This window comes from Branchiostoma belcheri, unplaced genomic scaffold (assembly GCF_001625305.1).
Source record: "Branchiostoma belcheri isolate BF01 breed outbred unplaced genomic scaffold, Haploidv18h27 scaffold4, whole genome shotgun sequence".
NCBI lineage: Eukaryota > Metazoa > Chordata > Leptocardii > Amphioxiformes > Branchiostomatidae > Branchiostoma > Branchiostoma belcheri.
In genome coordinates, this window is record NW_017804020.1 from 31,768 (window position 1) to 59,082 (window position 27,315).

Consider the following 27,315-nt stretch of genomic DNA (forward strand, 5'->3'; position numbering starts at 1 on the left):
ATACAAAATGTGTGTTAACATTTACATTACTCACCTGAATGTTCCCTTGCGGTACATTACAGTGGAGTCGTCAGAGACTGCCCACACCCCAACACGTCCCACTGAGATGTACAGAAACTGTTCTGTTCCGACCACCTCCCATCCAGTCCCTGGGCCAAGTTCAAATGATCCATAAAGATTAATGTACGAACCAGAGGGTATAAACATTTTCCCTTTTTTAAAATGACTACCAAATATATCAATACTAAAATCGATAAATTGTTGCTATAAGAAAGAAAAAAATGGTTTGCATTTGCTTTTAATTTGTGCTAAACTCTTTTCACTGCTGAGATTGAATATTGTTTTTACCCAATTGTACAAATGTGCGTGTGTTCGTGTACCTTGCAAGTAAATGTCTTCGAGCAACAATATTCTGATAACGCCTCGGATTTATAAATGCCTTTCATTTTCTCACCTTGTGGTGTTGACTGTGAAATACCCGTCCTCCGCAACGGTTTTCCGTCGATATCCAGTGCCCACACCTGATTGGTAGATGTACTGACGCTAATTTGTTTGATCTTATCACCGATTGTAAGCCAATCAGACGGGAGTACATCTGAAGCAGATGGCTCCACATTGCCTGGAGATTAATAAGCAAAGTACCATTTCTTTGGATATAAACTTTTAAATATAGCCTTTGTTCATATTTTATTCTAATGTTTTAGAAAGGCACCTTGAGGTTCTTTAAAGGTGCATTTGTTTCTGATTAAATAACAAAAAGAGTTCCACGATCTCATACCTTCGCCAAATGATGTTAACCCTTGCGGCTGACGAATTATACAACTTTAATCGATTTTGCAAATAAGAACCTCATTTCCATGGATTATATCAGTTGATCATATTCTCCACCCGATGGCAGTCTTATCTTAACAAAAAAGCTATTATAGCACTTCCTCATAAATTATGCAAATGGTGTCATGATTTGAATAAATTATGTTTATTGCTGTTCGCCTTCACTTAACTCCCAAGTGTGGCAATTATGAAATGTCCAGCAGTTACAGCTATGAAATTATAAAAGTTTCCCATTAATTATGCAAATTAGGTCTTCATTTACATAATCTATACCCTCAATTACATGTCACAAGTGTTTCATAGTCCTATTATCAAACAAAGCAGATTTATAGAATTTCCTCATTAGCTCAAATTAGCTCCTGATTTGCATAATTTTCATTTGATTATGTCAAGCATCACTTCAGCTACCTACATATACAAAATCACGACAATCTGTTAACAGGTTCTTGAGTTATAATCCTTCGGAAAAGTTTCAACAAATGGTCCTGCAGTTCCAGAACAAGCCGCTAGGGCGCCCAAACTCACGCCACGTCTTTCCTACCCCAAGAGCTATCTACCAACCAAAATTCATGACCCTAGCATGTCCAGATCGCGAGATATCAAAACCGGAAGTTCTGCTGCAGTACCAACAAAAGCCGACAGGGGGCCCAAAATCTAATCATTTCTAGGTCTCAACAAGACCTACCCACCTACCGAGTTTCACGACAATGCATACTCAGCTTCTTTAGTTATGCTGTTCACAGACAAACAGACAAACGCTACTGAAAACATAACCTTCTTGGCGAAGGTAATAAATGATGTTGTGATTGCACGGATTAACGCTGCTAATCTTAGCTAAGAAAAGAAAACAAAGGAATTGTATTTCAATTATCAGGCATCCATTGCGATACATACGTCTTTAACATGATGAAAGGAAATGTATTGATCAACCGCAAATCTTAGAAATGGGGGAAACAATTACACAAAGTGAATTCAAAATGTTGGAAAGTTGACATTTTGAAATGCTTCCCAGTGCTCTAAATACCTTAAATACAAGGATATTTTTTAATTGAACAATTATATAACATATACTGAATCCCCGTGATTTGACCCCCCCCCCCCCAAGAAATCCACCATCGAACCCCAAAATAACGAAACAGTATGAGGGGGTTAAACGGGAAAATGGGAGAGCGGGGGAGGAGGGTAAATTACCTTGGCACTAATATGTACCACATCGTTTATGCTATTGCTAATATTTGTCACATACTCGATAACAGATTATAGCACTTCATAAGGTTTGTTAAGAACATTTACGTACCTGATCTATCCTGCACTGATTCATATTTTGCTGAAAAGCCGGTTCTGTAGATGGCAAAGTCTGTCACAACGAAGACATGAAGAGTGTGTCCTACGGAGATGTAGGGTGTTGGGATACAAGTACCACAGTGGTGCATTTCATCCAGACTTAAAGGGTCTTCAATAATCAAATAGTCGGAGTCGCACTCCTCGGTAACTTGGACATCAAAGTACGTAAACATACGTCTGATGTGTTTTCCCACATCGAGTGATATGCTCCACTCCTGATACAAGTTGTTCCTGTACGAATGTGGGTAGTTCTTGGAATGAAATGAGCCAGCCTCTTCTAACAGATGGTGAATCCATTCAACTTTAAACCAGAAAACAGGTTCTCTTGTAAGTACAAGGCGATAACTCCTCAAGTACATGTCTGATAGCACATTGCAACGGTACTTTGTCATTATTTCTTTGTAATCTTATTTTTAAAAAAGCCCCAGTCCAAAGTCGGGTCGGGAAGTTTGAAAGAACGAGAAGTACGATACAAAAGACAACAAAACCCCAAATCTTTACAATTTGCGTAAACGTTTCTCTTTTACGCACAGTCGGGAACCTGAAAATGTGGCCCAAGCATATGCATGTTACGTCCTGGGCATCGCAAAGCCGCAGTAGTCCCTTCTACGTGCTTCCCATAGATTGATTAGGGAAATGTTTAGAAATCCTATTGGCCTACCATTTTCAGGCTTGTCCTTCGTATAGAAGCGAATCCAAAATCCCTCGTAAGTAAACACGTGGTTACTGTGAAAGTCAAGCTCTACGGTTGATGTCATTGACTCATGCACGCTCACGTCCACCCAGCCACAGTACACCTGGCTGAATTCTTTAAAAAAAAGAAGTAGCAAAGGAGGTTGATTAAGGATATATAGCTAGTCTAGAAAGGCTCCTAAAAACCAAATTAAGTGCAGTTCCGTAAAAAGGGCTGTCAAAACCCCCCAATAAAGTGTTGAAGGAACACTTACTAGAGTATTCTTGAAGATTACCTATCGACACAAGTATGCGTTTGGAGAAAAACATATTCATTCCACCCAGTATCTGCTTGGAGATCAGCTATCCATGTCAAACTGTATCTGGTTGGAGATTACCTTTCCATACAAACCCGTATCTGTTTCTGTTAATACATACATGTCATGTCTTCAAGTACCACAGTTATCAACCAAGGATTGAGGTGTTCATAAACAATCTTTCCTAGAACTGTTGTGGAACTCACTGTCACCAAGTATAGCAGAATCCTTTTTATTACATAGCTTTAAAATGTTTAGAGTTAGATGTTAGGTGTAACAATTGCAAGTCGTTCGTTGTAATGTAAGAACAAAAGAAAGAACAAAATAGTCATCATTAAACAAGTCAATACACAAAAATAGAACAATCCGTTCTGAACAGAATAGGAAAACATGTTAACAGTTAAACAGTTTCCTTCATACAGATTTGCTTAAGAGACTTGCCATATATGTCAGGGGAGTGTTGGCGTACTGTAAGAAACAGAGACAGAACATTAGTAAACTCGTCTTACTTAATTAACCCTCAAACCATCGTATGGGGTCAAAACGGACCCCAGGCGTATATAAATATGTGCCATTTCGACATTTGTTGTCGAAAACAAAATTCTTATTATGAGTTTGTTTGTATATGTGGCTTATGACTTCTCATTCGTTTTTACTGTGATTTGCTCATTATTGATTGAGTTATCCCAGAAAGTTTATGCCCGGTCCAGCGGGGTCAAAACTGACCCCAGCATTTTTAACATGTGAGTCTTTTGTTGTCCTCAATATTTCCTCCAGGTAATAAGTTTGCTTGAGTTTGATGTTGCCCTTTGAATAACAGCAACAAGTTGAATCAGGAAACTCAAAGATTGTTACCCTAGACCTAGTTGGCTATGGACTTCGGGTCAAAGGTCATCAACATGGCTGCTTGGAGTCATCTTGTGTGATAGGCATTGATTATGATAATGAGCAGAAATCATTCACACTAATCATATCCAACTGTCCCTCATAGATTAATCAAACTATACATATATACTGTCAAACTTACCTTTGTTATAAAAGTAAACTACTCGAAGCCAGTCACTTCTACACCTTCCGTCATACTCGATGTAAAAATGTCGGAATTCCAACACCACAACCGAAGAAGGATCTACCGAGATTGTCCAGCTGAGTTCAGAATACAAATGATTTTAAAGAAATATATTAATTTCAGTAGGTAAAACCGTACGGTATGTAGCTTCGAGAAAAAGCAGCTTCCAATATTCCTTGCCATAACGATACATAGATAGAATTCGTTATCTGTATTTCACCGCATTTAGTCGAATGATTGTTATTGTTTAGTTAAATAACTTTGCCAGTGAATCGCAGTTTAAGGTAAGCTGTTTTGAATGGAGTACCTGCAATCCATGTTGTGTGGGTAACGATAAAGATAGGGTAAGGCTACTAATTCTCCTGGTGATCTGATTTCTCCCTCTTCCACGTACAAACGTTCTCTATCACACCTTTTCATATCTGTATGTAAATGGCGAGAGTGATACACTAGCATCAAACGTTGTTCAACTTTCATTGACAGTTTGAATTCGGCGTCGGCCAATTCAAAATCTTGATATCGCTTAGGAACTTTTAGGATTTGTCATTGAGTGCTGCACAACCCTGTAATTGGATACTCAACGCATCTATTCGGCATTTAGATCTGTATTGCACAAACAATATGGTCCATTAGTAAATTTCCGTACCATTTATTTTTCACAAGCCGACGTTTCGATGACCGTCTGTCATCTTCATCAGGGCAACGGAGACGGGGCCAAGGTAATAGACCGAGAGGACAACAGATGTATCCGTTGGATTAAAGAGTCCGTATGGATTAGAAAATCCAATCAAGTCATGAACCGTAATGAGGGGGGGGGGTATAAACATGTTTGGGATCAAATTCTTAATAACTGACATTTGTTTTTCTTATTGTTTGTAACTATTATGATTTCTAACAATTCGTGTGACAAGCCTTCTAATTATTTCTATTTGGGACTGCGATAGCTCAGTATTGTTAGTTAACAATTTTGTATATTATTTATAGGAACACTTTACATTTGAAACTGCATGTCTCTATGATGTAACAATGCCTAGTACATGTATGTTTGGCACAATTGTACTACATTCGGAAATGCATTGTTAACAGTAAAAAACTGCACTGTGACCCATGTAACAGTATACTGTGCACTATGCACCAAGTAACATCTAGAGTCAGTGCACGGTAAACCAGTCAGAATTGCCCTGATGAACATGACAGACGGTCATCGAAACGTCGGCTCGTGAAAAATAAATGGTTGTGATCAAAGAACTTTGCTATTCATTCGTTTACCAACCTGATGAAATCATTTACGGATAAATTTACATACCTTTACAGGTTGGAGGACGGCTGCTCCACGTCTTTCCAGGCATGCATGTAATTTTTCCTGGCCCTCTTAACCCGGTGTACAAGTATCCAGATACATCGCAGTAAAACCACACAGTCGACCCCACAGCCAAACTGTCATAGCTCGTGACGCCGTTTATCGGAACGTATGGTTCAGGACACTGCTCTTCCACCAAATAAAATGCTAGTGCCATAAAATTAGTTCACTTTTTGTCTCAAGCAGGTATATATTAACTTCAATCACCTATAGTCAAATACCTGTATCAACGCCAAACTTTGACTGGGCGCGTGTTTTAACTGAGCAGCATTATTAGGCCAGCATAACTCAAGAAGCTATACAATGTAGGTGGCTTGTCGAATGGAATGTTGTATGAGCGTAGGTAAATGAGCGAAGGTTACCTATCAAAGGCCTTAAAGTGTCTTCTATGGCATTGTAGTATTGAACTGATGCAAAACAGTATCTATTTGTTTAACCCTATCTAGTCGGGAGGAGGGGGGGGGGGAAGTGCCCGCACCAACTTTGATGTCACATAGCGTCTGAACAGCTAGGGCTAGAACGGCCAAACTTGGTGACTTTTTGGCAACAATTCTGTATCATTGGAATAATATAATTTATTGTGTTCCCATGACAATGGGTTTCTGACAGGTATTTTTGGATAGATTTAGTAATTTTCGTTTCAACAATAGAATTTTATGGGTTTTATGTCAACTTACACATATTCTAATATTGATAACATTCCATATAATTTTATGTCAATTTATCATTAACAATGCATAATTTGATGACGTCATTGGTCAAAATCAAAGATGGCGGACCATATCAATGTATTTTAGGTTTTATCCTGAAAAAAACATTTTTGAAAATTCAAGATTGATGATTCAAGATGGCGGATAGCTTAGATATGTATGAGGTCATAATACGTCATAACGACATAAAAAGTGTAGTTGTGATAAAATATTACTAGTACGCCATCCTCTGAAAATTTGGGGGTCATAGGACATACAGTTCGCGAGTTCTGACCCCCGTCCCACCAAGTCCCAAAAAAGCCCGGTCTAGATAGGCGAGAAGAGTAACAATTGAAATATGCCAATTGGAGCTGAATTGTAAAATTGAAAATTGATACACAAATTATATGGTATTTTACCTGTAAATAGAGGACACACAGCGATGTTACCTGTAAACAGAGGACATGCAGCGACCCACATATATCTTGAGTATTGCCAATTCATGTTTCAATCAAATTTACCACACCCAACCATGGACCAGTTTCATTCAAATTCACCTAAAGCTTGTGGAGTTATGTAGTTTTGCCACACAATGAACCACATTTTTGGCAAAATAATTATATTAATGAATACCATTTATGCTAGATGGAATAATTTATATCACAATGTACCATGCTGTGAATCTGCAATGTAAACAAAAGTTAGTAACCTTCTCAAGTAACTCCAGTAAGGATTATAATTACCCTGAAAATGGATCTTGAAACCATCCTCGCTAATTGATCCGTCTGTAGTCAGGACTAGGTGAATCGTTTTTGATGTGGAGATCACTTCTTCAGGAATATCTTTGCCTATTAATAAAGAGCATTACATTATAACATTTTGTAAATAAATGAGGAAACAGTAAATAAACACTGCACTATTTGCAGGCAATGCCTTGGAAGGTACGTTATTTTATTAATTTTACATTAAGATATTAGCAAGATACAACAAGAAGCCATAGGTGACAATCCTCCGTGAAGTCTTATGTTTTGCAATAAAAATAACTCCAAGCGTCAACGCCAGACCTACAGCCCCACCGTCTTACCGTTCCTGTTATATCACTTAAATAAGGAATACTTATCATAAGCAAATAATCTGAAACAGTTGCCCGATAAATATTAAACAGTTACATAATGGCCAACAGTTGCACTTTATGGCCCTTTATCAGTAAAGCGCGACTGGCTTGGCCAAAAACCAGTCGGCAATATTAATTAGCAACAGTTGCAGCCAGCACCGCGAGTGTTACTACCGCCGGTCACATACCCGGGCCAAAACATCTCAACGACATTGCGGGGATGTTTCAAAAATAAGCATTTACTCCAATATCAAAATAGCTATGGTAAAAATAAAAAGACGTGCATCACCGCGGACATAATGGCACACCACATGCCAAATTACACAGAAATGCTACGTACGAAAGAATGCGTTTTGGCTGCGAACACGTTTGGTACCACATATCGACCCCTCCGCACGTCTGCATGAAGTTCCACCCCCCACCGCTATTCCAAACAACGGGTTTTTCTGGACCATTCCAATTTGCCTCAAAATTTTAGGGGTGCATCTGCAATATTACATTGACCGCTAAAACAGCAACGGCAAAAATACACATTCGTGCATCAACACGGGCATGCCCGCAGACGGCGTATAAAATTGCGTGCCGATTACACAAAGAGAACCCAGTGTTTTAACTGCGACGGCTACTCACAACACTCCGTCCGGAGGTCCTGACAAATAACAAATGAAAGAAATGACGACAAGTGGCGATAATGATGATAGTGAGGAAGTTGGACAAGCTACTTGCAGGATATTGTTTCGGCCTGGTTATCCCGAATAGCGCCCCAAATACAATATATCTTGTATCTGTATCTGTATAGACGGTATAACCGCCCTTCGACGTCACACTTACCAGCTTCGATTATACAATTTACAGAGACAGTATAAAACCTACACATTATCCGGAAAAAAAATCGATTCTAACAATAACAAATACATCAGAAATGTTATCGTTTTTTAACGTTTCTGTTTGATTTTCCAAAGCCGTACTGCACAAAGAGGTTCTAAGTCTCTTAGTGCGGGCTGCCGGCAGACTGATAGGGCACAAACCACCATTTCAAGAAATATATGACAAGGAGGTTAGATTTTAAACCTCATTGTATATGGTAAACATCTAAGAAATGAGCTGTCAAGAATCACATTTACAGGGTAGATTGACCTCCAAATTGTCCTTTTAGGCCAAAATTCTTATTTGTGAATCGGCACAAGTTGGTCGCAGGATGGTCACAATGATTCATGACTATGAAGGACATGGCAGTATTGCGGTCTCAAAAGTGTTCCAGGACAAAGTTTGAGGTATTCTTTCTGTTTTTTTTCCTGTATAAATCTTGGCTGTTTCAGTTTACTTCGAATATTATGTACTTTTTTTTACAAATAAAAAAGAATAAAAAGTTTAAGTTCCGTATTTAAACAGCCAATAATTCACTTCCACCACCGGCCGTTCTTAGCCGCGCACCAAGATCTCCCCTGGACATTATACCCGAGAGGGTCTTGATCATTGGGCATTGACATTAGGCAATCAGTAATGCAGTAATCATACCGCTGTATTCTCCCACTAAGGCGTTATGAGATACGTGGTCTCCAGCGTAGATTGATAATTTGTCACGGCTTTCCTCCAGAGAGAACTCTGCTATTGTCATTTTCATCCCCATCCCTTCCTGCCGGTTGGCTATGGTCCAGGTGCAGTTCATGTCGTTGCCGTAAGGGGCAGGATAGTTGGGTGAATATATGACACCCGGGGAACTGGTGCTTGCTGTTTCGTAACCACCGCATTCCGCTAGGGAAAGATGAGAATAATTGTTTCATATAACTGTTAATGACATCCTGGTCCAATAAATCTCTGAGAGTCAGGTGGCAATAATACAAAAATATGGAATCCTACCTTTACAAGTTGGGAGAGGACCATTCCAGCCCGAATAGTAGCCAGACATGCAGTTGAGTTTTTCCTGACCCTTTAAAGTGAAGCCGTCGTTACAGCCGAAAGTAACAAAGAACCCCACATCGAAGTTGTCTCCAACTCTAAATCCGTTTTCCGGAACACCAGGGTCATAACAAGGTGGTCGCAGCAGAAGGAACGCTAATGTCGCAGAGGGAAAATGGTAGAAGTGCACTTTTAGGACTGGATTGAAGACAAAATAACGTCTACTAAAATTTACTAAATTACTAATTTTGGAGGTTTTTTTTACAAGTCCTTTGTACAGTATAAAAATCGGTCGTGTCTTTCAAAAATGTCACATGACCAAGGACGATAATTAGTTGGCTTGATCATGATGAGAATTCAGAATTTTAAAAACATTTGTCTGGTTGACAAATAATTTGATTTGTTCTTATATATGTTTCGAGAAGACTTAATAAATACGTAATAACTTAGGCAGTCAAACGTTAACTTAGCAGTCAAACGTAATAACTTAGGCAGTCAAACGTTATAGCTTAGGCGGTCAAACGTAATAACTTAACCTAACGTAATAGTAGGCAGTAACAATAATGATTAAAAATAGAAAAAAATGAAGTACATAATGAGCCGGTGTACATATCAAAACCAATAAAAAAACTATTTGCTAAGGAGCAAATGCAACATACTTCAGGCATATGCCTCCCCATAAAAGTTTAAAATAGAGCATTCCCATTTAGAAAAAAAATGTCCCAACTAGTCAAGAACGGCTGCATGTCCGAAAAGTTTTCCACAAAAACATGTAATTTTGTGTAATGAGCCCTGTTCCATACTGAATTTAAAAAAAAAATGCGTCCCATCTTCAATAATAAATTCTTCCAGTAACCTCCATATTATGTTATGGTTCAAAACACTTCTACACACACGCAAAAATCACATTTTCACAAGTCCAAACTTGAATTCTAAAAAAATAACAACTCCCAATTTAAGAACATATAAAACATTTCTACAAAAAAAAACCCACAAAACACAGTATTCATCTGATCACCCTGTTGAATTTAGAACTAGTTGAAAGAATAAGATATGAAATTACATGTGTGTCCACGTACGAGTGTGATTGCAGTCATGTAAAACCTGCGTAAAACGTACTTACTATTGTCTAATGGTCTAATATGCTGCCGATATTGAAATTATTGAATATATTTTACTGGACAGCAACTGAATCATTATTGAAATGTTGAATGAATAAATGAATCCCTGTCTTTACCTTGGTAATGAATTTCGAAACCGTCATTGGTCGAAGAGCTGTCAGTCATGAGAGCGAGGTGGATTAGGTTGGATGTGACAAGAATTTCTCGTGGAATGCCTCTTCCTGTTAAAACGTAATGGTTTTGTAAGTAAAACTATAAAAGCTGATATCACATAGTAGAATGAAATATATTTGAAATAGACTCAAATCTGTAATACGATTAATTTTTCGCACATCAAAAATATAGTTGTGGGCAACGACTAGGGATCAAAGCGACCGAGTGGGGAGATGGGGCGGAGCTTTTAAAAAATTGAGCCAAAAAAGGGGCCATTTGAGGGATACCCAAAGGGGAAAAATGTCATTTCTATGTACAATGTACAATGTATCATTGATTAGTAATTTTTTTCACGTCGCATTTTTAACAAAGAAATACAGTCACAATGCCCCTATGGTGTATTGAAAATTTAGCGTAGGGGGTCAAAATTATAGCGTAGGGGGCCCTATGCTACTTCGCGCTAGCTAGAACCCTGAACTACTAGTAAATCTTTTCTCTGATTTACTTTGTATTTTGTTGGTCCATTTCAATCGTATTTGAAGGCTGCATGATTCCCGATGCAAGATATATATATATATGACGTCGTTTTGAGGTAAGTCCTATTGTATACGTCTGAGTTTCACGGGAATAGTCTACTTAGACGTTTTTAGCAAATTAACCTGACATTATAATAATACAATTTTGACACAAAAGAAATATGTTGTTATTATCTAACTAGTACACCATCTTCTTTAATCTTAGTAGTTAAACGATAAGTAGTTTCATTATTTACGAGGTACAGGTGGCGGGCCTCAAAAGACAACCCTCTTTCCGGTTCCCAGGATGTCAAAAATCTTGTCATAATCCGGTCCAAAAATAATCTTTCTTGGTGCAGTTAAAGCCAACTGAGTCAAAATATATGCAGAATATTGACAGAAAGAAAAGCCTATCTATACCTTACCTGTGTATTCTCCCATTAGAGTGGTGTTTGTTATTGGGTATCCTTTATGGAGTAGAAGCTTGTCGTGTCCTTCCTCTAATGAAAACTCTACTGTCGTCAGCTTCACTCCATTTCCCAAATCGACCTCAATGGTCCAGGTGCATTCCATGTTGTTTCCGTATGGACCAGGGTAATTTGGAGAGGAAATGTATCCAGAATGATCAGGAGCATAAATACTTAGAACACGACGAATGTTCTCATCAGCTTTTCTGGTAATGTGGGCCCCACATTCAGCTGGGTATAAAAAAATGAACAAGAGTTCCACGACCTCATACCCTCGCCAAATTATGTTAACCGTTTGATACATTTTTCTGCCTGAGTGTCTGTTTGTGTGTGTTTCCGTATATTTGTGGTTATCTGTGGTTAGGATAACTTTAAAAGAGCCATTATGGATTGTGCTGATAATTGAAAGCCAGACTGGCCCCACAGGCTGGGGGACCTATCAGTGTTCTAAGTGCCATTTGAGTTATTTGAAAGAAACATGTCGGGCATAGTCTTTTCAGCGGTTTCACGAAACGTCAAATGTACATTAACATGAAGACAGGGACTTTTTTTTCATTGTAGTGAACCATCATCTGGTGTCTCCTAAAATAGCTCAAAATAAAGAAAATCAAATTTACAATATTCATGACATAAACATGGGTGTATGAAACTAGAACCGGCAACAGCTGCAATTACCTTCATAGTAGATCTTAAAACCCCATGAGAAACCACGCGTGCGGTTTTCTGTGGTGAAGACAAGGCGGATTTTGGTTGATGTGGAGTGAATGACTTCAGGAATTTTCGAGATGCGCCCTGTTGAAATTGTACAACAGAATGAGTAAGTAAGGAAGCAGGCGATAATCTATCCTACAATATCATACCATACCTGATAACCAATGGGAAATGGAGCCTTCTGGCTTTATGATGATAACACTTGATCACAAAGTATAGGCATCATTCTAATGCTTTATTGTGTTTCTAAGTGAACATTAAGCAGTGAAGTGTTCATTGCACATACCAGTGTACTTTCCCAAAACGCTGCCGTTTCCGTCGTAGACTGCCAGGCTGTCTGCCAGGCTTTATGTACAGAGAACATTTCCGGAGTGAGTTTCACCCTTCCGGATTCGACCTCTATGGTCCAGGTGCAGTTCATGCTGCCGCCGTAAGCATCGGGATAGAAAGGAGAATAAACTACTCCAAACCGTCGCCCGGTGATGTGGACACCACATAGAGCTGGATATGGAGAGTTATTTGTCTCAAGTTCAATTCGCAACAAATGCAAATGCCACAGAAATGTTATACATCGATGATACAAAAACCAAATAACCTGAAATTCACGAAATGCTAAGACTATAGTGTTCGCTATTCAGATTCAGCCCTTCAAAATACTTTTATTTACCTTACCTACATACCTACCTAGCGCTCCACCGCATATCAGCTACTGCTGAGGCGGGCCATCATCATTATTTACCTTACTTTGAGTAAAAACAGCAATCCTTTTTTTCCTGAGCTGACTTTTTTTCAGTCATCATGATTAACAATTATCTCAAGTGACGATATTGTATGTATACTTGTGTTTTACAAACTTACTTTAGTGTCATATGTTCATGACAAAATTGAGACAAAATGTACAATGTAAACCACGCGATAAGTACGAATAGTAACAATAACATCGCAATATATTGGTAGTGTAAGCGGCAATGTGCCTGCTATAAGGATCATGAGTAACTAACCACAATTACTAACTTAAAGATAAACCTTACCTTTACAAACCGGTAAGTCATTAGTGTCCCAGCCACGTACACCGGCATTTAGACAGGTGAGGTTCCTTCGACCTCTTAGAGTGAAACCGTCATTGCAGCCGAAAGTTACAACCGACCCTACAGCGAAGTTGTCTCCGTCCTTGTAGCCGTTTTTTGGAAAGCCAGGATCCGCGCATTCTCCCTCCGGTAAAAATAATTCTAATTTCAAGAAAACAGTTGATATACTTATTTGATATACTTACTATTCTCCTGATTACATTGGTTTCAATTTTAAAAACGTTATTGGTAACAGTCAAAAGTACACTGTATATACACAAATCAATGAATCAAATCGCTGTATATCGTTTTCATTCGTTACACTTATCATATTTGTCTATCTAAGACTAGGCGAAAAATTCTATATGTAGCTTTTGTCTGTGCCAAGTTTGTAGCCATATATGCGATGTTCCATGCGAATATATACAGTACCTCCCATATATTGCGGCCTATATATGTGCTATTTCTGCGTATTTTGCATGAATGAGCTTCACCGCAGCGAAACGTCACGGATACGGACGTAACTATGCTACGACAGCGCAAAAAAGTTATGATCAAGAGTGGCAGCAGGGAAAGAGTGAAGTAGGTTAGGCTATTGTATGCTGTAAATATGCCAAATGTATCTTAATCATTTTACCTTCAAAGCGAATCTTAAAACCGGTATAGCCCTGATGAAAGTCAGTGGTGAGGACAAGCGACATAATGTTGGATGCGGAAATGATTTCATCAGGGATGACGTCCTCTATACACAACAAAATTTAAAAAATATAAACATGTAAGCAAAGGTAACATAGTAAACTTTATTCCTACAGATATAGTAAGGGAGATCTAATTTTCAACGACCACCGCTGCTTTTATCAGGGTAATTAATGACCAATCACTTCCGAACGTAAACTTCAGGCATGCCGGGATTGCGTGACCTTATTCTCACGAGACTTTACGGATAAGTGACGTCAGCAAGTGATCAAAGGTGTCAGGGAGTTTATATCCTCCAGCGTCTCTACTAAGTGATGGCTGGATTGCCCTGATATACATGGCCTCCTTTATACCTCTTACAACGTAGTTCTGCTCAATGACCAGTATTCTAACTTTGTCCTATGAGACGGTATGGTCCGATAATTCGATGTGGATGTAGATGTGTTTCAAACGTCCAACGATAACGAGATGCGTTTCTGTTCAAAAATCCAGTCCGCAAATAGCGTCTTGTATTTTACAGTTACATTTCTTTCTTTTTCATGTTGGTATAATATCTGTACTTGTTGGTCATGTACTACCGGTTTAGACCCGTGATATGTCCCAATAAAGTAAAGTACACCACGCACGCCACACTTCTCTTCTCTAGAAGTTTCTCAACACATCCGAAAAAGGCGATAGTAGTCATTGACAATTTTATCTCACTTACTCGCTGTGTTACTTACAACGGTTACTACCAATACAGGTGAACCGTGAACTTTCATGATAATTTAAAGGCATCCAATGCAGTTTTTAGGGCTTGAAAACCCAATTTTTCAAAACCAATATTCTAGTCCTTTATCTACATACTAAGTTGAAACCACACTATCCCGATGTATATTGACCCTCATGGAGCAAAAATTCCCAACATTCTGACTGAAAATGGTCAGTGGAAGGGCTCTGGGCTAATTTTTAGGGTACCACCCAGAAAAGAAAGGACTCGCATTGGGGCTGGTTTCTGCAGTTTTAAGTGCCCAAAGTATGAAATGCTGACTCAAATATGCTAATGTGAAGCAGTATGTGTCAACAGCACAAAGATTGCCTTATTCAGAATATTTCTAGATTTGCTGTCCTGAAATCGCATTGGATGCCTTTAATAAATAGGATTTTTTTTATTACCATTCAGCAGCTCAAGTACGTTTTGAAGCCTAAGTAAAAAAATATAACCATGCATTGTAACTGTTACAAATCATACCAGTGTAACTTCCTAGTAGTGTGCCGTTGAATCCAAGATCACCGTCGTAGACTCTTAAGTAGTCACGCGATCTTTCAAGGATAAAAATCTTAGGTTTAAGCCTTATATATCCTCTTGGGTTGACCACTATTGTCCACGTACAGACCAGGTTGTTGTCGTAGGATCCAGGATGGTTTGGGGATAAAATCTCCCCAGATTGCCCTGATCTGTAGCCACCACATTCATCTAGATGTAAAAAATAGGTAAGAATGTATTGATTTAATTATATGCATATGAATGTATATAATTAAAAGGATATGCATATTATGAGTAAAGATATTCTCGTAACCTACAAAGGATTTGTGACATACAACATAATACCGTTGAAATGTGACTTATTGAAGAACAGTTACTGTAGTAAAATTTCCTATTTATACAATTGGTATAGCGATACAAACGTCTTATTTCAGCTCGAACACACTCATCGTCACTTAAGTTTTTAAAAAGATGCCAAGATATAGTATCCACATATTTTAACTGTACCTTGTAAAGCTAAGTCAGATATTGTTTTCGGATATTTCTTAAGTTTCCAAGATGTTGCAGTGCAAGTAATATGTTTGTTCACCAAACTACTGACACATTTAATACCAGACGCAGAAATTATGCTACCCCTTATTTTTTGATAGGCTAAACAACACCAACAACAGCATTCTTCTGAGGGCAGATTTTAAGTACAGAAATTGATTCTTTTGTTTAAAATGTATATAAGATGCTGCATGTATAGTTTGTGTTTCTATGTCTGCACCGTTGTTTTCTATGGGTGAAATATCTGGAATAATTCATATTTTTCATCATTATTTTTAATTACATGAAACTTTGGGTCGTGATACAATATTTTGAATCGGAGAAAGCGCCAACAGATGAATCCAATTTCTATTTATGCTATACCGTCATACGGGATATCGTAAGAACTTAATAGATTAGGTCGTCACAAAATTTACGTGTTTGTTATTCTTTCATTTCGCGATCGCTTGTCGTAATTTCAAAGTGAAAAACGTTTGAGAATGATTTTTGTTGTTTGCGTAATTATCAAAATTAGAGAGGCATCATAAATTTTCTATAGAATAACAAATAAGCAGAGAAACTTTATTCATAACAAGAGTGAAAAAACGATACCTTTTATTTGTTCTAGACACCTTGATATCATTTAAGGTCAATTGGTTTTAAAACAGGGCATTGGTGCCAAAATGTACATTTTTTGGTAAAAAATACTGTAAACAATCCGAAACAAAATTGTTGAAACTTTGTTGCTCAGAACACTTAATCGGAATACATTCATTCTAAAAGGCAAAAATGGCTTACTTTGAGCAGAGTCGTTAAGTGTTCGACAATGTACAATGTAAACCACGCGATAAGTACGAATAGTAACAATAACATCGCAATATATTGGTAGTGTAAGCGGCAATGTGCCTGCTATAAGGATCATGAGTAACTAACCACAATTACTAACTTAAAGATAAACCTTACCTTTACAAACCGGTAAGTCATTAGTGTCCCAGCCACGTACACCGGCAGTTAGACAGGTGAGGTTCCTTCGACCTCTTAGAGTGAAACCGTCATTGCAGCCGAAAGTCACAACCGACCCTACAGTGAAGTTGTCTCCGTTCTTGTAGCCGTTTTTTGGAAAGCCAGGGTCCGCGCATTCACCCTCCGGTAAAAATAATTCTAATTTCAAGAAAACAGTTGATATACTTATTTGATATACTTACTATTCTCCTGATTACATTGGTTTCAATTTTAAAAACGTGTAATATAACCTTTATATACCATTATTGTTAACAGTCAAAAGTACACTGTATATACACAAATCAATGAATCAAATCGCTGTATATCGTTTTCATTCGTCACACTTATCATATTTGTCTACCTAAGACTAGGCGAAAAATTCTTTATGTAGCTTTTGTCTGTGCCGAGTTTGTAGCCATATATGCGGTGTTCCATGCGAATATATACAGTACCTCCCATATATTGCGGCCTATATATGTGCTATTTCTGCGTATTTCTTACATGAACGCGTTTCACCGCAGCGAAACGTCACGAATACGGACGTAACTATGCTACGACAGCGCAAAAAAGTTGTGATCAAGAGTGGCAGCAGGGAAAGAGTAAAGTAGGTTAGGCTATTGTATGCTGTAAATATGCCAAATATATCTTAATCATTTTACCTTCAAAGCGAATCTTGAAACCGGTATAGCCCTGATGAAAGTCAGTTGTGAGGACAAGCGACATAATGTTGGATGCGGAAATGATTTCATCAGGGATGACGTCCTCTATACACAACAAAATTTTAAAAATATAAACATGTAAGCATAGGTAACATAGTAAACTTTATTCCTACAGATATAGTAAGGGAGATCTAATTTTCAACGACCACGGCTGCTTTTATCAGGGTAATTAATGACCAATCACTTCCGAACGTAAACTTCAGGCATGCCGGGATTGCGTGACCTTATTCTCACGAGACTTTACGGATACGTGACGTCAGCAAGTGATCAAAGGTGTCAGTGAGTTTATATCCTCCACCGTCTCTATTAAGTGATGGCTGGAGTGCCCTGATATACATGGCCTCCATTATACCTCTTAGAACGTAGTTCTGCTCAATGACCAGTATTCTAACTTTGTCCTATGAGACGGTATGGTCCGATAATTCGATGTGGATGTAGATGTGTTTCAAACGTCCAACGATAACGAGCTGCGTTCCTGTTCAAGAATCCAGTCCGCAAGGAGCGTCTTGTGCTTTACAGTTAGATTTCTTAGATTTCATGTTGGTATAACGTCTGTACTTGTTGGTCATGTACTACCGGTTTAGACCCGTGATATGTCCCAATAAAGTAAAGTACACCACGCACGCCACACTTCTCTTCTCTAGAAGTTTCTCAACACATCCGAAAAAGGCGATAGTAGTCATTGACAATTTTATCTCACTTACTCGCTGTGTTACTTACAACGGTTACTACCAATACAGGTGAACCGTGAACTTTCATGATAATTTAAAGGCATCCAATGCAGTTTTTAGGGCTTGAAAACCCAATTTTTCAAAACCAATATTCTAGTCCTTTATCTACATACTAAGTTGAAACCACACTATCCCGATGTATATTGACCCTCATGGAGCAAAAAATTCCCAACATTCTGACTGAAAATGGTCAGTGGAAGGGATCTGGGCTATTTTTTAGGATACCACCCAGAAAAGAAAGGACTCGCCTTGGGGCTGGTTTCTGCAGTTTTAAGTGCCCAAAGTATGAAATGCTGACTCAAATATGCTAATGTGAAGCAGTATGTGTCAACAGCACAAAGATTGCCTTATTCAGAATATATCTAGATTTGCTGTCCTGAAATTGCATTGGATGCCTTTAATAAATATGATTTTTTTTATTACCATTCAGCAGCTCAAGTACGTTTTGAAGCCTAAGTAAAAAAAATATAACCATGCATTGTAACTGTTACAAATCATACCAGTGTAACTTCCTAGTAGTATGCCGTTGAATCCAAGACCACCGTCGTAGACTCTTAAGTAGTCACGCTGTCTTTCAAGGATAAAAATCTTAGGTTTAAGCCTTATATATCCTCTTGGGTTGACCACTATTGTCCACGTACAGACCAGGTTGTTGTCGTAGGATCCAGGATGGTTTGGGGATAAAATCTCCCCAGATTGCCCTGATCTGTAGCCACCACATTCATCTAGATGTAAAAAAAATAGGTAAGAATGTATTGATTTAATATTGATTATTAATATGCAGATGAATGTATATATAATTATAAGGATATGCATATTACGAGTAAAGATATTCTCGTAACCTATAAAGGATTTGTGACATACAACACATATACCGTTGAAATGTGACTTATTGAAGAACAGTTACTGTAGTAAAATTTCCTATTTATACAATTGGTATAGCGATACAAACGTCTTATTTCAGCTCGAACACACTCATCGTCACTTAAGTTTTTAAAAAGATGCCAAGATATAGTATCCACATATTTTAACTGTACCTTGTAAAGCTAAGTCAGATATTGTTTTCGGATATTTCTTAAGTTTCCAAGATGTTGCAGTGCAAGTAATATGTTTGTTCACCAAACTACTGACACATTTAATACCAGACGCAGAAAATTATGCTACCCCTTTATTTTTTGATAGGCTAAACAACACCAACAACAGCATTCTTCTGAGGTCAGATTGTCAGTACAGAAATTGATTCTTTTGTTTAAAATGTATATAAGATGCTGCATGTATAGTTTGTGTTTCTATGTCTGCACCGTTGTTTTCTATGGGTGAAATATCTGGAATAATTCATTCATTTTCACCACGGTAAATTATTTTTAATTACATGAAACTTTGGGTCGTGATACAATGTTTTGAATCGGAGAAAGCGCCAACAGATGAATCCAATTTCTATTTATGCTATACCGTCATACGGGATATCGTAAGAACTTAATAGATTAGGTCGTCACAAAATTTTACGTGTTTGTTATTCTTTCATTTCGCGATCGCTTGTCGTAATTTCAAAGTGAAAAACGTTTGAGAATGATTTTTGTTGTTTGCGTAATTATCAAAATTAGAGAGGCATCATAAATTTTCATAGAATAACAAATAAGCAGAGAAACTTTATTCATAACAAGAGTGAAAAAACGATACCTTTTATTTGTTCTAGACACCTTGATATCATTTAAGGTCAATTGGTTTTAAAACAGGGCATTGGTGCCAAAATGTACATTTTTTGGTAAAAAATACTGTAAACAATCCGAAACAAAATTGTTGAAACTTTGTTGCTCAGAACACTTAATCGAAATACATTCATTCTAAAAGGCAAAAATGGCTTACTTTGAGCAGAGTCGTTAAGTGTTCGACTTATGTAGTCGAACTTGAACCCTCTTTGTGGTAAATCCTTGTCAGATGTAAATCTCAGGAACATCGTGTTAGATGTGCTGGGAACATTTATGACAGAATCTCGACCTGTTATCCTAGAAATCAATGAACACGTTAAATTTGTTGTTTGATTTGCAAGCTTATTTCCCAGAAAAGCAGCCTTCCAGGACATGTTGTTGTACGAGTTGCTAAACTGATTTTGTTTCATTGAACAATCAATGCTTGACACTACCTTCAGAGCCAAATTTCAGGTCGCCACAGTTAAAAAACCTAATCGTCCTGTACATGATCTAAATTTATAAAACCTGTAAGCACGTAACATAATCAATACGTAACATAATACAAAGAGTGAGTGACAATTGTATAGCCTTTGAAAAAATTGAGAACTATCAATAATCATTTGCAGAAAGGAACATAAATTTAGTGGTTTTAGTTTTAGTCGTTTGATGTTGGATCAGCTGACATAATCTGACGTTAGATTTTTTTATGTTAACAAGGCCATTAACAATACCCTAAATTTATAAAATATATAAAGGACACATACATGTAGGTCTTTGCAGCATCCACTACAGATTTTTGTTGATTTGGGAATTTCAAGTCATCTTGCACTACAAGAGTGTCAAAATCCAAACACCTCACGCATTGTCTGTACTAAGTTTATCTAACTGACTTGTTTAAATACGACTGTATATTCATGCAAGGCCGGATTGATGGAAGATATTACAGGGAGAAAAAATACCGTAAAAGCGTGTGTTAGTCGACGATAAATTTTGTTGGTAAATTACCTGTGTAACTCCACAGCGCTATCACTGGCCCCATCGTATATGCTCAAAAAGTCGCTTCCTTCCTCAAGTTGTTGACCCCTTTTAAACATGAGGACTATCGTATTTCCTGCTGGGACGGTGATTAACCACTCACAGTTTTCGTTGTTGCCATAGGGACTAGGGTAGTTCGGGGATGTTATAGGACCTCCAGAAGGTGCCGTTAAGTTTCCCCCGCACCCAGTGGGACTTGCCGGTGTCACTAAGGAAAAGAGAACCTCATTATTAAAATTATGTCATAAAATCTCATTAACGAAACGAAAGACAATTGAGAGAAATTAATCACACATATCTTCATCTCATGCTATTGCAAATGTTCGTGCTAGTTCCCGTAAAAGTCAATGTATTGACCTGACAGCACTACGAATTTGTAAGAATTGTCAAAATCCCCTGTCTTCACTTTATTTACCTGCAAGTTCACATGTTGATTTCAATGGTGTTTATGTTGACACATCCGGCATATTAATTATGACATGAGTTTTTTTTTCTACAAACTTATTCTTCTACAAAACAAATATGATTTCATCTGCCACTTTTTAAGCAATCTTTGCCCGAACTTCGCTCGACGTAATGTTATGCATTACCATCCAGAGACAAAGGGCCTTATCGGAATGCTTAGTTAGTATACATCGTTCTTGATTTCATAGATGACTTTTTTGCCCTTTTTTCCGGTCTACTCGTATTAGCTCTGAATCTCTCCACATGTTCTGATTGTATAAAACATTAATTAACTCATTATAATACCTTACAAGAATAAAAAAAAATTAAATATGAAATGTTGCTATCACATCCGCTAAGCAAATCATATTTGATGTCAAGGAAATTATTCTATATAGAAATGCACCAAACTCACGGAACTGTTATCTACCCAATATGATATTCGTTATTCCTCATCTTACAGTTCAACAGTTCTTACCATATCCCTTGGTTTGTGCTGGCAGGTTAGCAAGTATCAATGTTGTTCTGATCAGGAATGTCCCAACCCTAAACATAGCTTGACCTGATGTCATGATGCCTGCCTCGTCAGGCACTATGGCTGTGCATCTAAATTAAAACAAAACACGTTATTAAATACATAGCTTGTTATCTATCATAAGTGCATTTAGAGAGAGCAGGAATGGAAGGCATGTGGTCGATAGACAGATGCGGGCTACCTGGCAAGCTGAAAGTTTGGTGTCTGCAGATCTAATATGTCCTGATACCAAGACTAAACTGACCAATAAGGATGTTTGAGATACCCCTCTAAACAGCTGACCTGACCAAGTTAAGGGAAAAACCAACTCATTTGTTGTTTGTGAGGAAATGGATGGGGGTCGATGTCTGTCGAGGATTGCTTTAATAATTAGCTGGAAGAAATAATTTGACTCTTCCAATTATTTCTATTACCAAGCTACAGACTGATGAATACCAGCTGGACAAAGTGCAAATGGCCTTCAACTGTAATTGCCAAGACAGTCAAGATAGCATACAGTAGAGCTCTAGAAAATAGGGTACAGTGGAACCCGGAACAAGTAATAAACCAAGATGTCCGCAAGCTTAAGCATAGAAACATACTTGAGCAGTGCAGTAAGGAAGGGGTGGCCTGAGAAAACCCAGAGATGGGAGAGACCCATCGATCCAGAGAGATAGGAAGCAGCTTGTAACGGAAAAGCTCAAAAGAATGGAGGAAGAAAAGAGGGAAGCAATAAAGTGCAGTCGGGCTGAAACAGCAGGGATCATGGGACAACTGGGAAAGCAGTGTGGACAGGAAGCTGACCTGGATCCGGAGAGAAATGTGAGAGATATCAGTCAGATTTCTAAGTGGGGCGGTGTATATGACATTCTCCCATGCACGGAATGTAAGCAGATGATATTCGAAAGAAGAGTCATGTCAGTTGATGGTTAACTTCAAGAACACCTTTTCAGCATGTACAAGAGGACAGATACATTTTAAGTTACTTTATATTATTAAAATTAAAAATTACACTAATTTGGTCTCCCAAACACTCGGCCATTGGACGCTAATGCGCAATGCCTGATTCTAGATACAACATAGAAAGCTTAATCCGGTCGAATTGGAGTGGCAGATCCTTAAATATCATGGTTCAGCTGTTCAGCTGTGTATTGCTAAAAACAATACGCTGGTGATGCTGATAACATAAACTCACCGTGCGCTGCAGCTGCCTTCCTCTCAGCGCCACCCAACACGCCGTGTTTGATGCAACTCTGGGATAAAGACCGGGTGGTACAAACACGTCACACTGCTGAATCATTTAGTGTTTACTCCGCTCCCTCACAGAGACAGCACTGGGTGGTACGAACATGTACGTCACTCTGCTAAATCATTTAGTATTTACTCCGCTTCCTCACAGAGATAGCACTGGGTGGTACGAACATGCACGTCACTCTGCTGAATCATTTAGTATTTACTCCGCTCCTTTACAGATATAGAACTGGGTGGTACGAACATGTACGTCACTCTGCTAACTCATTTAGTGTTTACTCCGCTCCTTCACAGAGATATCACTGGGTGGTACGAACATGTACGTCACACTGCTGACTCATTTAGTGTTTACTCCGCTCCTTCACAGAGATAGCACTGGGTGGTACGAACGCGCCATACTGCTAAATCATTTAGTATTTACCCTTCGTTCCAAAGGGTTAGAAGAATGACGGACAGTCTCGCACATACCACGTTCTCAGGATGTCAGTTGTTAAGACATTCGGGTATCATGGGTAGAAGGGGATGGGGCACTTGACATGGGTCGCGGAACTAACAAACGCAGTGCCCAAAAAATAATGATATGCGGAATAAACAATGAAAATCCCACTTTTTAAAGTCCCATCTGGCTATGTACTAATTGATAAAAGAATTAAGGGTTACTGGGAGGCCCCGAGATCGCATATGGTGTCATAAGACATGGTCATTTTGTATGACCGCTGATTGTTCGATCGCGTGAGCGCAGCAAACGGGACTGTCTATGAGGTAAATTTAGGAAATCGTCGTCGTCAATCGTCGTCAACAGAGGTGAAAACATTATCCTTGCTTCTAGTAGCCACATTGCATACTTGTGCAATGGGACTTCGCTACAGCTCGCGTGTATAGAGAGAGGTGATGATCACCTTGTGGCTAAGGCAAGACGGGGGTTCAGCTGGCCTCCATCCGGGTGATTTTCAATTAATCACAAACGCTTAAATAGTAGTATTTAGACCACGTCCCACGCGCCTAGTATAGAGTCAAAATCTACTTCTAGGAAATACAATTACACACTGCCGCCACTCTGTGGCGGATGACCTGGCGTCCATTGGCCTATCCTGAAGATCAGCGAAGAAGCTGGCCTAGGACAGGCCCAGATGGAAGGGAAAAGCCATGGCCTCGCAAGGAATGAAGAGGATAAGTAAGTAAATACTGAGTAAGTAAGTAAGTAAGTCTTAACCAATATGAAACGGGGACGTCTGATTGGTCGAAGTCTTCTGGAAGTTTATGAAAAGTTAACCCCCTAAAGTAGTTAATGTCAGCTAGCACTCCAGCCTTATTAGATAACATGGTGCTTAAAAAGAGTTGCCATATACAGACTAGAAGCCATGCAGACTGAAAACCTTGCCTGGGGCAAATCTACATTCTAAGATACGCGGGGACTAATCAGAACCATGCCTAATGCTAAAAGGTAATAGTGGTCCTACAGCTTTTTTGTAAGGCTGTCGGGGCAGTGGGTTGTATATCCACTGTGTCTAGGGTACGGTATTTGAAGGCGGAGCCCATCCCTAATCCTCCAGTGCCTTTTTACATCTTGCCGATTTTGGGTATCCATATTTTACACGGGTTGAGAGAGGAAAGTCTAGTCAACTGCCTTTCCCATGGCGACAACGTCTTGCCTAATAGAACTTGTGACCTGGCATCCTAACCACTTTCGACGCTAATACGCAATTCTAGATAATATATAGAGCTTAATCCGGTCGAATTGGAGTGGCAGCTCCTAAAATATCACGGCCCAGCTATTTAGCTGATATCATTACAGTGTATTGCTAAGAACAATAAGCTGGTCATGCTGATAACGATAACTCACCCGTGCGCTGCAGCTGCCTTCCCTCTCCAGCACCACCCAACACGCCGTGTTTGATGCAACTCTGGGATAAAACCGGGTGGTACATGCAACGTCACTCTGCTGAATACATTTAGTGTTTACTCCGCTCCTTCACAGAGATAGCACTGGGTGGTACGAACATGTACGTCACTCTGCTAAATCATTTAGTGTTTACTCCGTTCCTTCACAGAGATAGCACTGGGTGGTACGAACATGTACGTCACTCTGCTGAATCATTTAGTGTTTACTCCGCTCCTTCACAGAGATAGCACTGCTGGGTGGTACGAACATGCACGTCACTCTGCTAAATCATTTAGTGTTTACTCCGCTCCTTCACAGAGATAGCACTGGGTGGTACGAACATGTACGTCACTCTGCTAAATCATTTAGTGTTTACTCCACTTCCTCACAGAGATAGAACTGGGTGGTACGAACGCGCCATACTGCTAAATCATCTAGTATTTACCCTTCGTTCCAAAGGGTTAGAAGAATGACGGACAGTCTCGCACATACCACGTTCTCAGGATGTCAGTTGTTAAGACATTCGGGTATCATGGGTAGAAGGGGATGGGGCACTTGACATGGGTCGCGGAACTAACAAACGCAGTGCCCAAAAAATAATGATATGCGGAATAAACAATGAAAATCCCACTTTTTAAAGTCCCATCTGGCTATGTACTAATTGATAAAAGAATTAAGGGTTACTGGGAGGCCCCGAGATCGCATATGGTGTCATAAGACATGGTCATTTTGTATGACCGCTGATTGTTCGATCGCGTGAGCGCAGCAAACGGGACTGTCTATGAGGTAAATTTAGGAAATCGTCGTCGTCAATCGTCGTCAACAGAGGTGAAAACATTATCCTTGCTTCTAGTAGCCACATTGCATACTTGTGCAATGGGACTTCGCTACAGCTCGCGTGTATAGAGAGAGGTGATGATCACCTTGTGGCTAAGGCAAGACGGGGGTTCAGCTGGCCTCCATCCGGGTGATTTTCAATTAATCACAAACGCTTAAATAGTAGTATTTAGACCACGTCCCACGCGCCTAGTATAGAGTCAAAATCTACTTCTAGGAAATACAATTACACACTGCCGCCACTCTGTGGCGGATGACCTGGCGTCCATTGGCCTATCCTGAAGATCAGCGAAGAAGCTGGCCTAGGACAGGCCCAGATGGAAGGGAAAAGCCATGGCCTCGCAAGGAATGAAGAGGATAAGTAAGTAAATACTGAGTAAGTAAGTAAGTAAGTCTTAACCAATATGAAACGGGGACGTCTGATTGGTCGAAGTCTTCTGGAAGTTTATGAAAAGTTAACCCCCTAAAGTAGTTAATGTCAGCTAGCACTCCAGCCTTATTAGATAACATGGTGCTTAAAAAGAGTTGCCATATACAGACTAGAAGCCATGCAGACTGAAAACCTTGCCTGGGGCAAATCTACATTCTAAGATACGCGGGGACTAATCAGAACCATGCCTAATGCTAAAAGGTAATAGTGGTCCTACAGCTTTTTTGTAAGGCTGTCGGGGCAGTGGGTTGTATATCCACTGTGTCTAGGGTACGGTATTTGAAGGCGGAGCCCATCCCTAATCCTCCAGTGCCTTTTTACATCTTGCCGATTTTGGGTATCCATATTTTACACGGGTTGAGAGAGGAAAGTCTAGTCAACTGCCTTTCCCATGGCGACAACGTCTTGCCTAATAGAACTTGTGACCTGGCATCCTAACCACTTTCGACGCTAATACGCAATTCTAGATAATATATAGAGCTTAATCCGGTCGAATTGGAGTGGCAGCTCCTAAAATATCACGGCCCAGCTATTTAGCTGATATCATTACAGTGTATTGCTAAGAACAATAAGCTGGTCATGCTGATAACGATAACTCACCGTGCGCTGCAGCTGCCTTCCTCTCAGCGCCGCCCAACACGCCGTGTTTGATGCAACTCTGGGATAAAGACCGGGTGGTACAAACACGTCACACTGCTGAATCATTTAGTGTTTACTCCGCTCCCTCACAGAGATAGCACTGGGTGGTACGAACATGTACGTCACTCTGCTAAATCATTTAGTGTTTACCCCACTCCTTCACAGAGATAGCACTGGGCGGTACGAACATGTACGTCACTCTGCTAAATCATTTAGTGTTTACTCGTCTTCACATACATCGACTATTATCTTGTTTCGTAAAATGGGTAATGGATTAAATTTCGCTCGTAAAGACGGTTATTTTCGGGATTTCGGAGCGCCATATTAAAGCCAAACGTCGT

General features: G+C 39.2%; 2 protein-coding genes and 1 long non-coding RNA gene across 6 annotated transcripts in view; all 3 read right to left on the minus strand.

The window, feature by feature from the left end:
* Window positions 1-2,956, minus strand: part of LOC109476868 — a 29,380-nt gene extending 26,424 nt beyond the window's left edge. The window contains exons 1-4 of the mRNA XM_019777884.1: window positions 2,837-2,956; window positions 2,129-2,476; window positions 455-619; window positions 35-149 (exon numbers count right to left, since the gene is read on the minus strand). Coding sequence (XP_019633443.1) covers window positions 35-149; window positions 455-619; window positions 2,129-2,476; window positions 2,837-2,933 — 725 coding nt within the window. The 5' untranslated portion in view covers window positions 2,934-2,956. The remainder of the gene's footprint in view (window positions 1-34; window positions 150-454; window positions 620-2,128; window positions 2,477-2,836) is intronic.
* A 9,521-nt stretch (window positions 2,957-12,477) lies between these two features.
* LOC109477009 (CUB and sushi domain-containing protein 1-like) lies at window positions 12,478-27,086 on the minus strand. 4 transcript variants are annotated; one of them, XM_019778024.1, is made up of 8 exons: window positions 26,936-27,086; window positions 21,900-22,027; window positions 20,948-21,185; window positions 20,118-20,257; window positions 18,752-18,976; window positions 17,461-17,565; window positions 16,763-16,960; window positions 12,478-12,763 (listed from the first exon to the last, which is right to left on the minus strand). In XM_019778024.1, the coding sequence occupies exons 2-8, from the start codon at window positions 21,991-21,993 to the stop codon at window positions 12,498-12,500; spliced, it is 1,266 nt and encodes a 421-aa protein (XP_019633583.1). In that variant the 5' UTR covers window positions 21,994-22,027; window positions 26,936-27,086; the 3' UTR covers window positions 12,478-12,497. The 4 variants fall into 4 exon arrangements, with proteins under 4 accessions (XP_019633583.1, XP_019633584.1, XP_019633585.1 ...); XM_019778025.1 differs by lacking the exon at window positions 26,936-27,086 and adding an exon at window positions 23,131-23,330; XM_019778026.1 differs by lacking the exon at window positions 26,936-27,086 and adding an exon at window positions 22,948-23,029.
* On the minus strand, window positions 13,882-16,620 carry LOC109477011. Its single transcript, XR_002140635.1, has 3 exons — window positions 16,598-16,620; window positions 15,257-15,481; window positions 13,882-14,071 (listed from the first exon to the last, which is right to left on the minus strand). It is a non-coding gene; the product is annotated as an uncharacterized LOC109477011 (long non-coding RNA).
* Window positions 27,087-27,315: the final 229 nt, after the last annotated feature.

Bases quoted from the DNA above. Each gene is read 5' to 3' on its own strand.
- LOC109477009 (XM_019778023.1), bottom strand. From the start codon at position 22,596: ATGGGTCTCTCCCATCTCTGGGTTTTCTCAGGCCACCCCTTCCTTACT. The intron at 21,186-21,899 runs GTAAGAACTGTT...TCTTTTCCTTAG, and splicing joins AGCACAAACCAAGGGATATG to TGACACCGGCAAGTCCCACT. The intron at 12,764-16,762 runs GTAAGGTTTATC...CTCCATATCCAG, and splicing joins TGACTTACCGGTTTGTAAAG to CTCTATGTGGTGTCCACATC.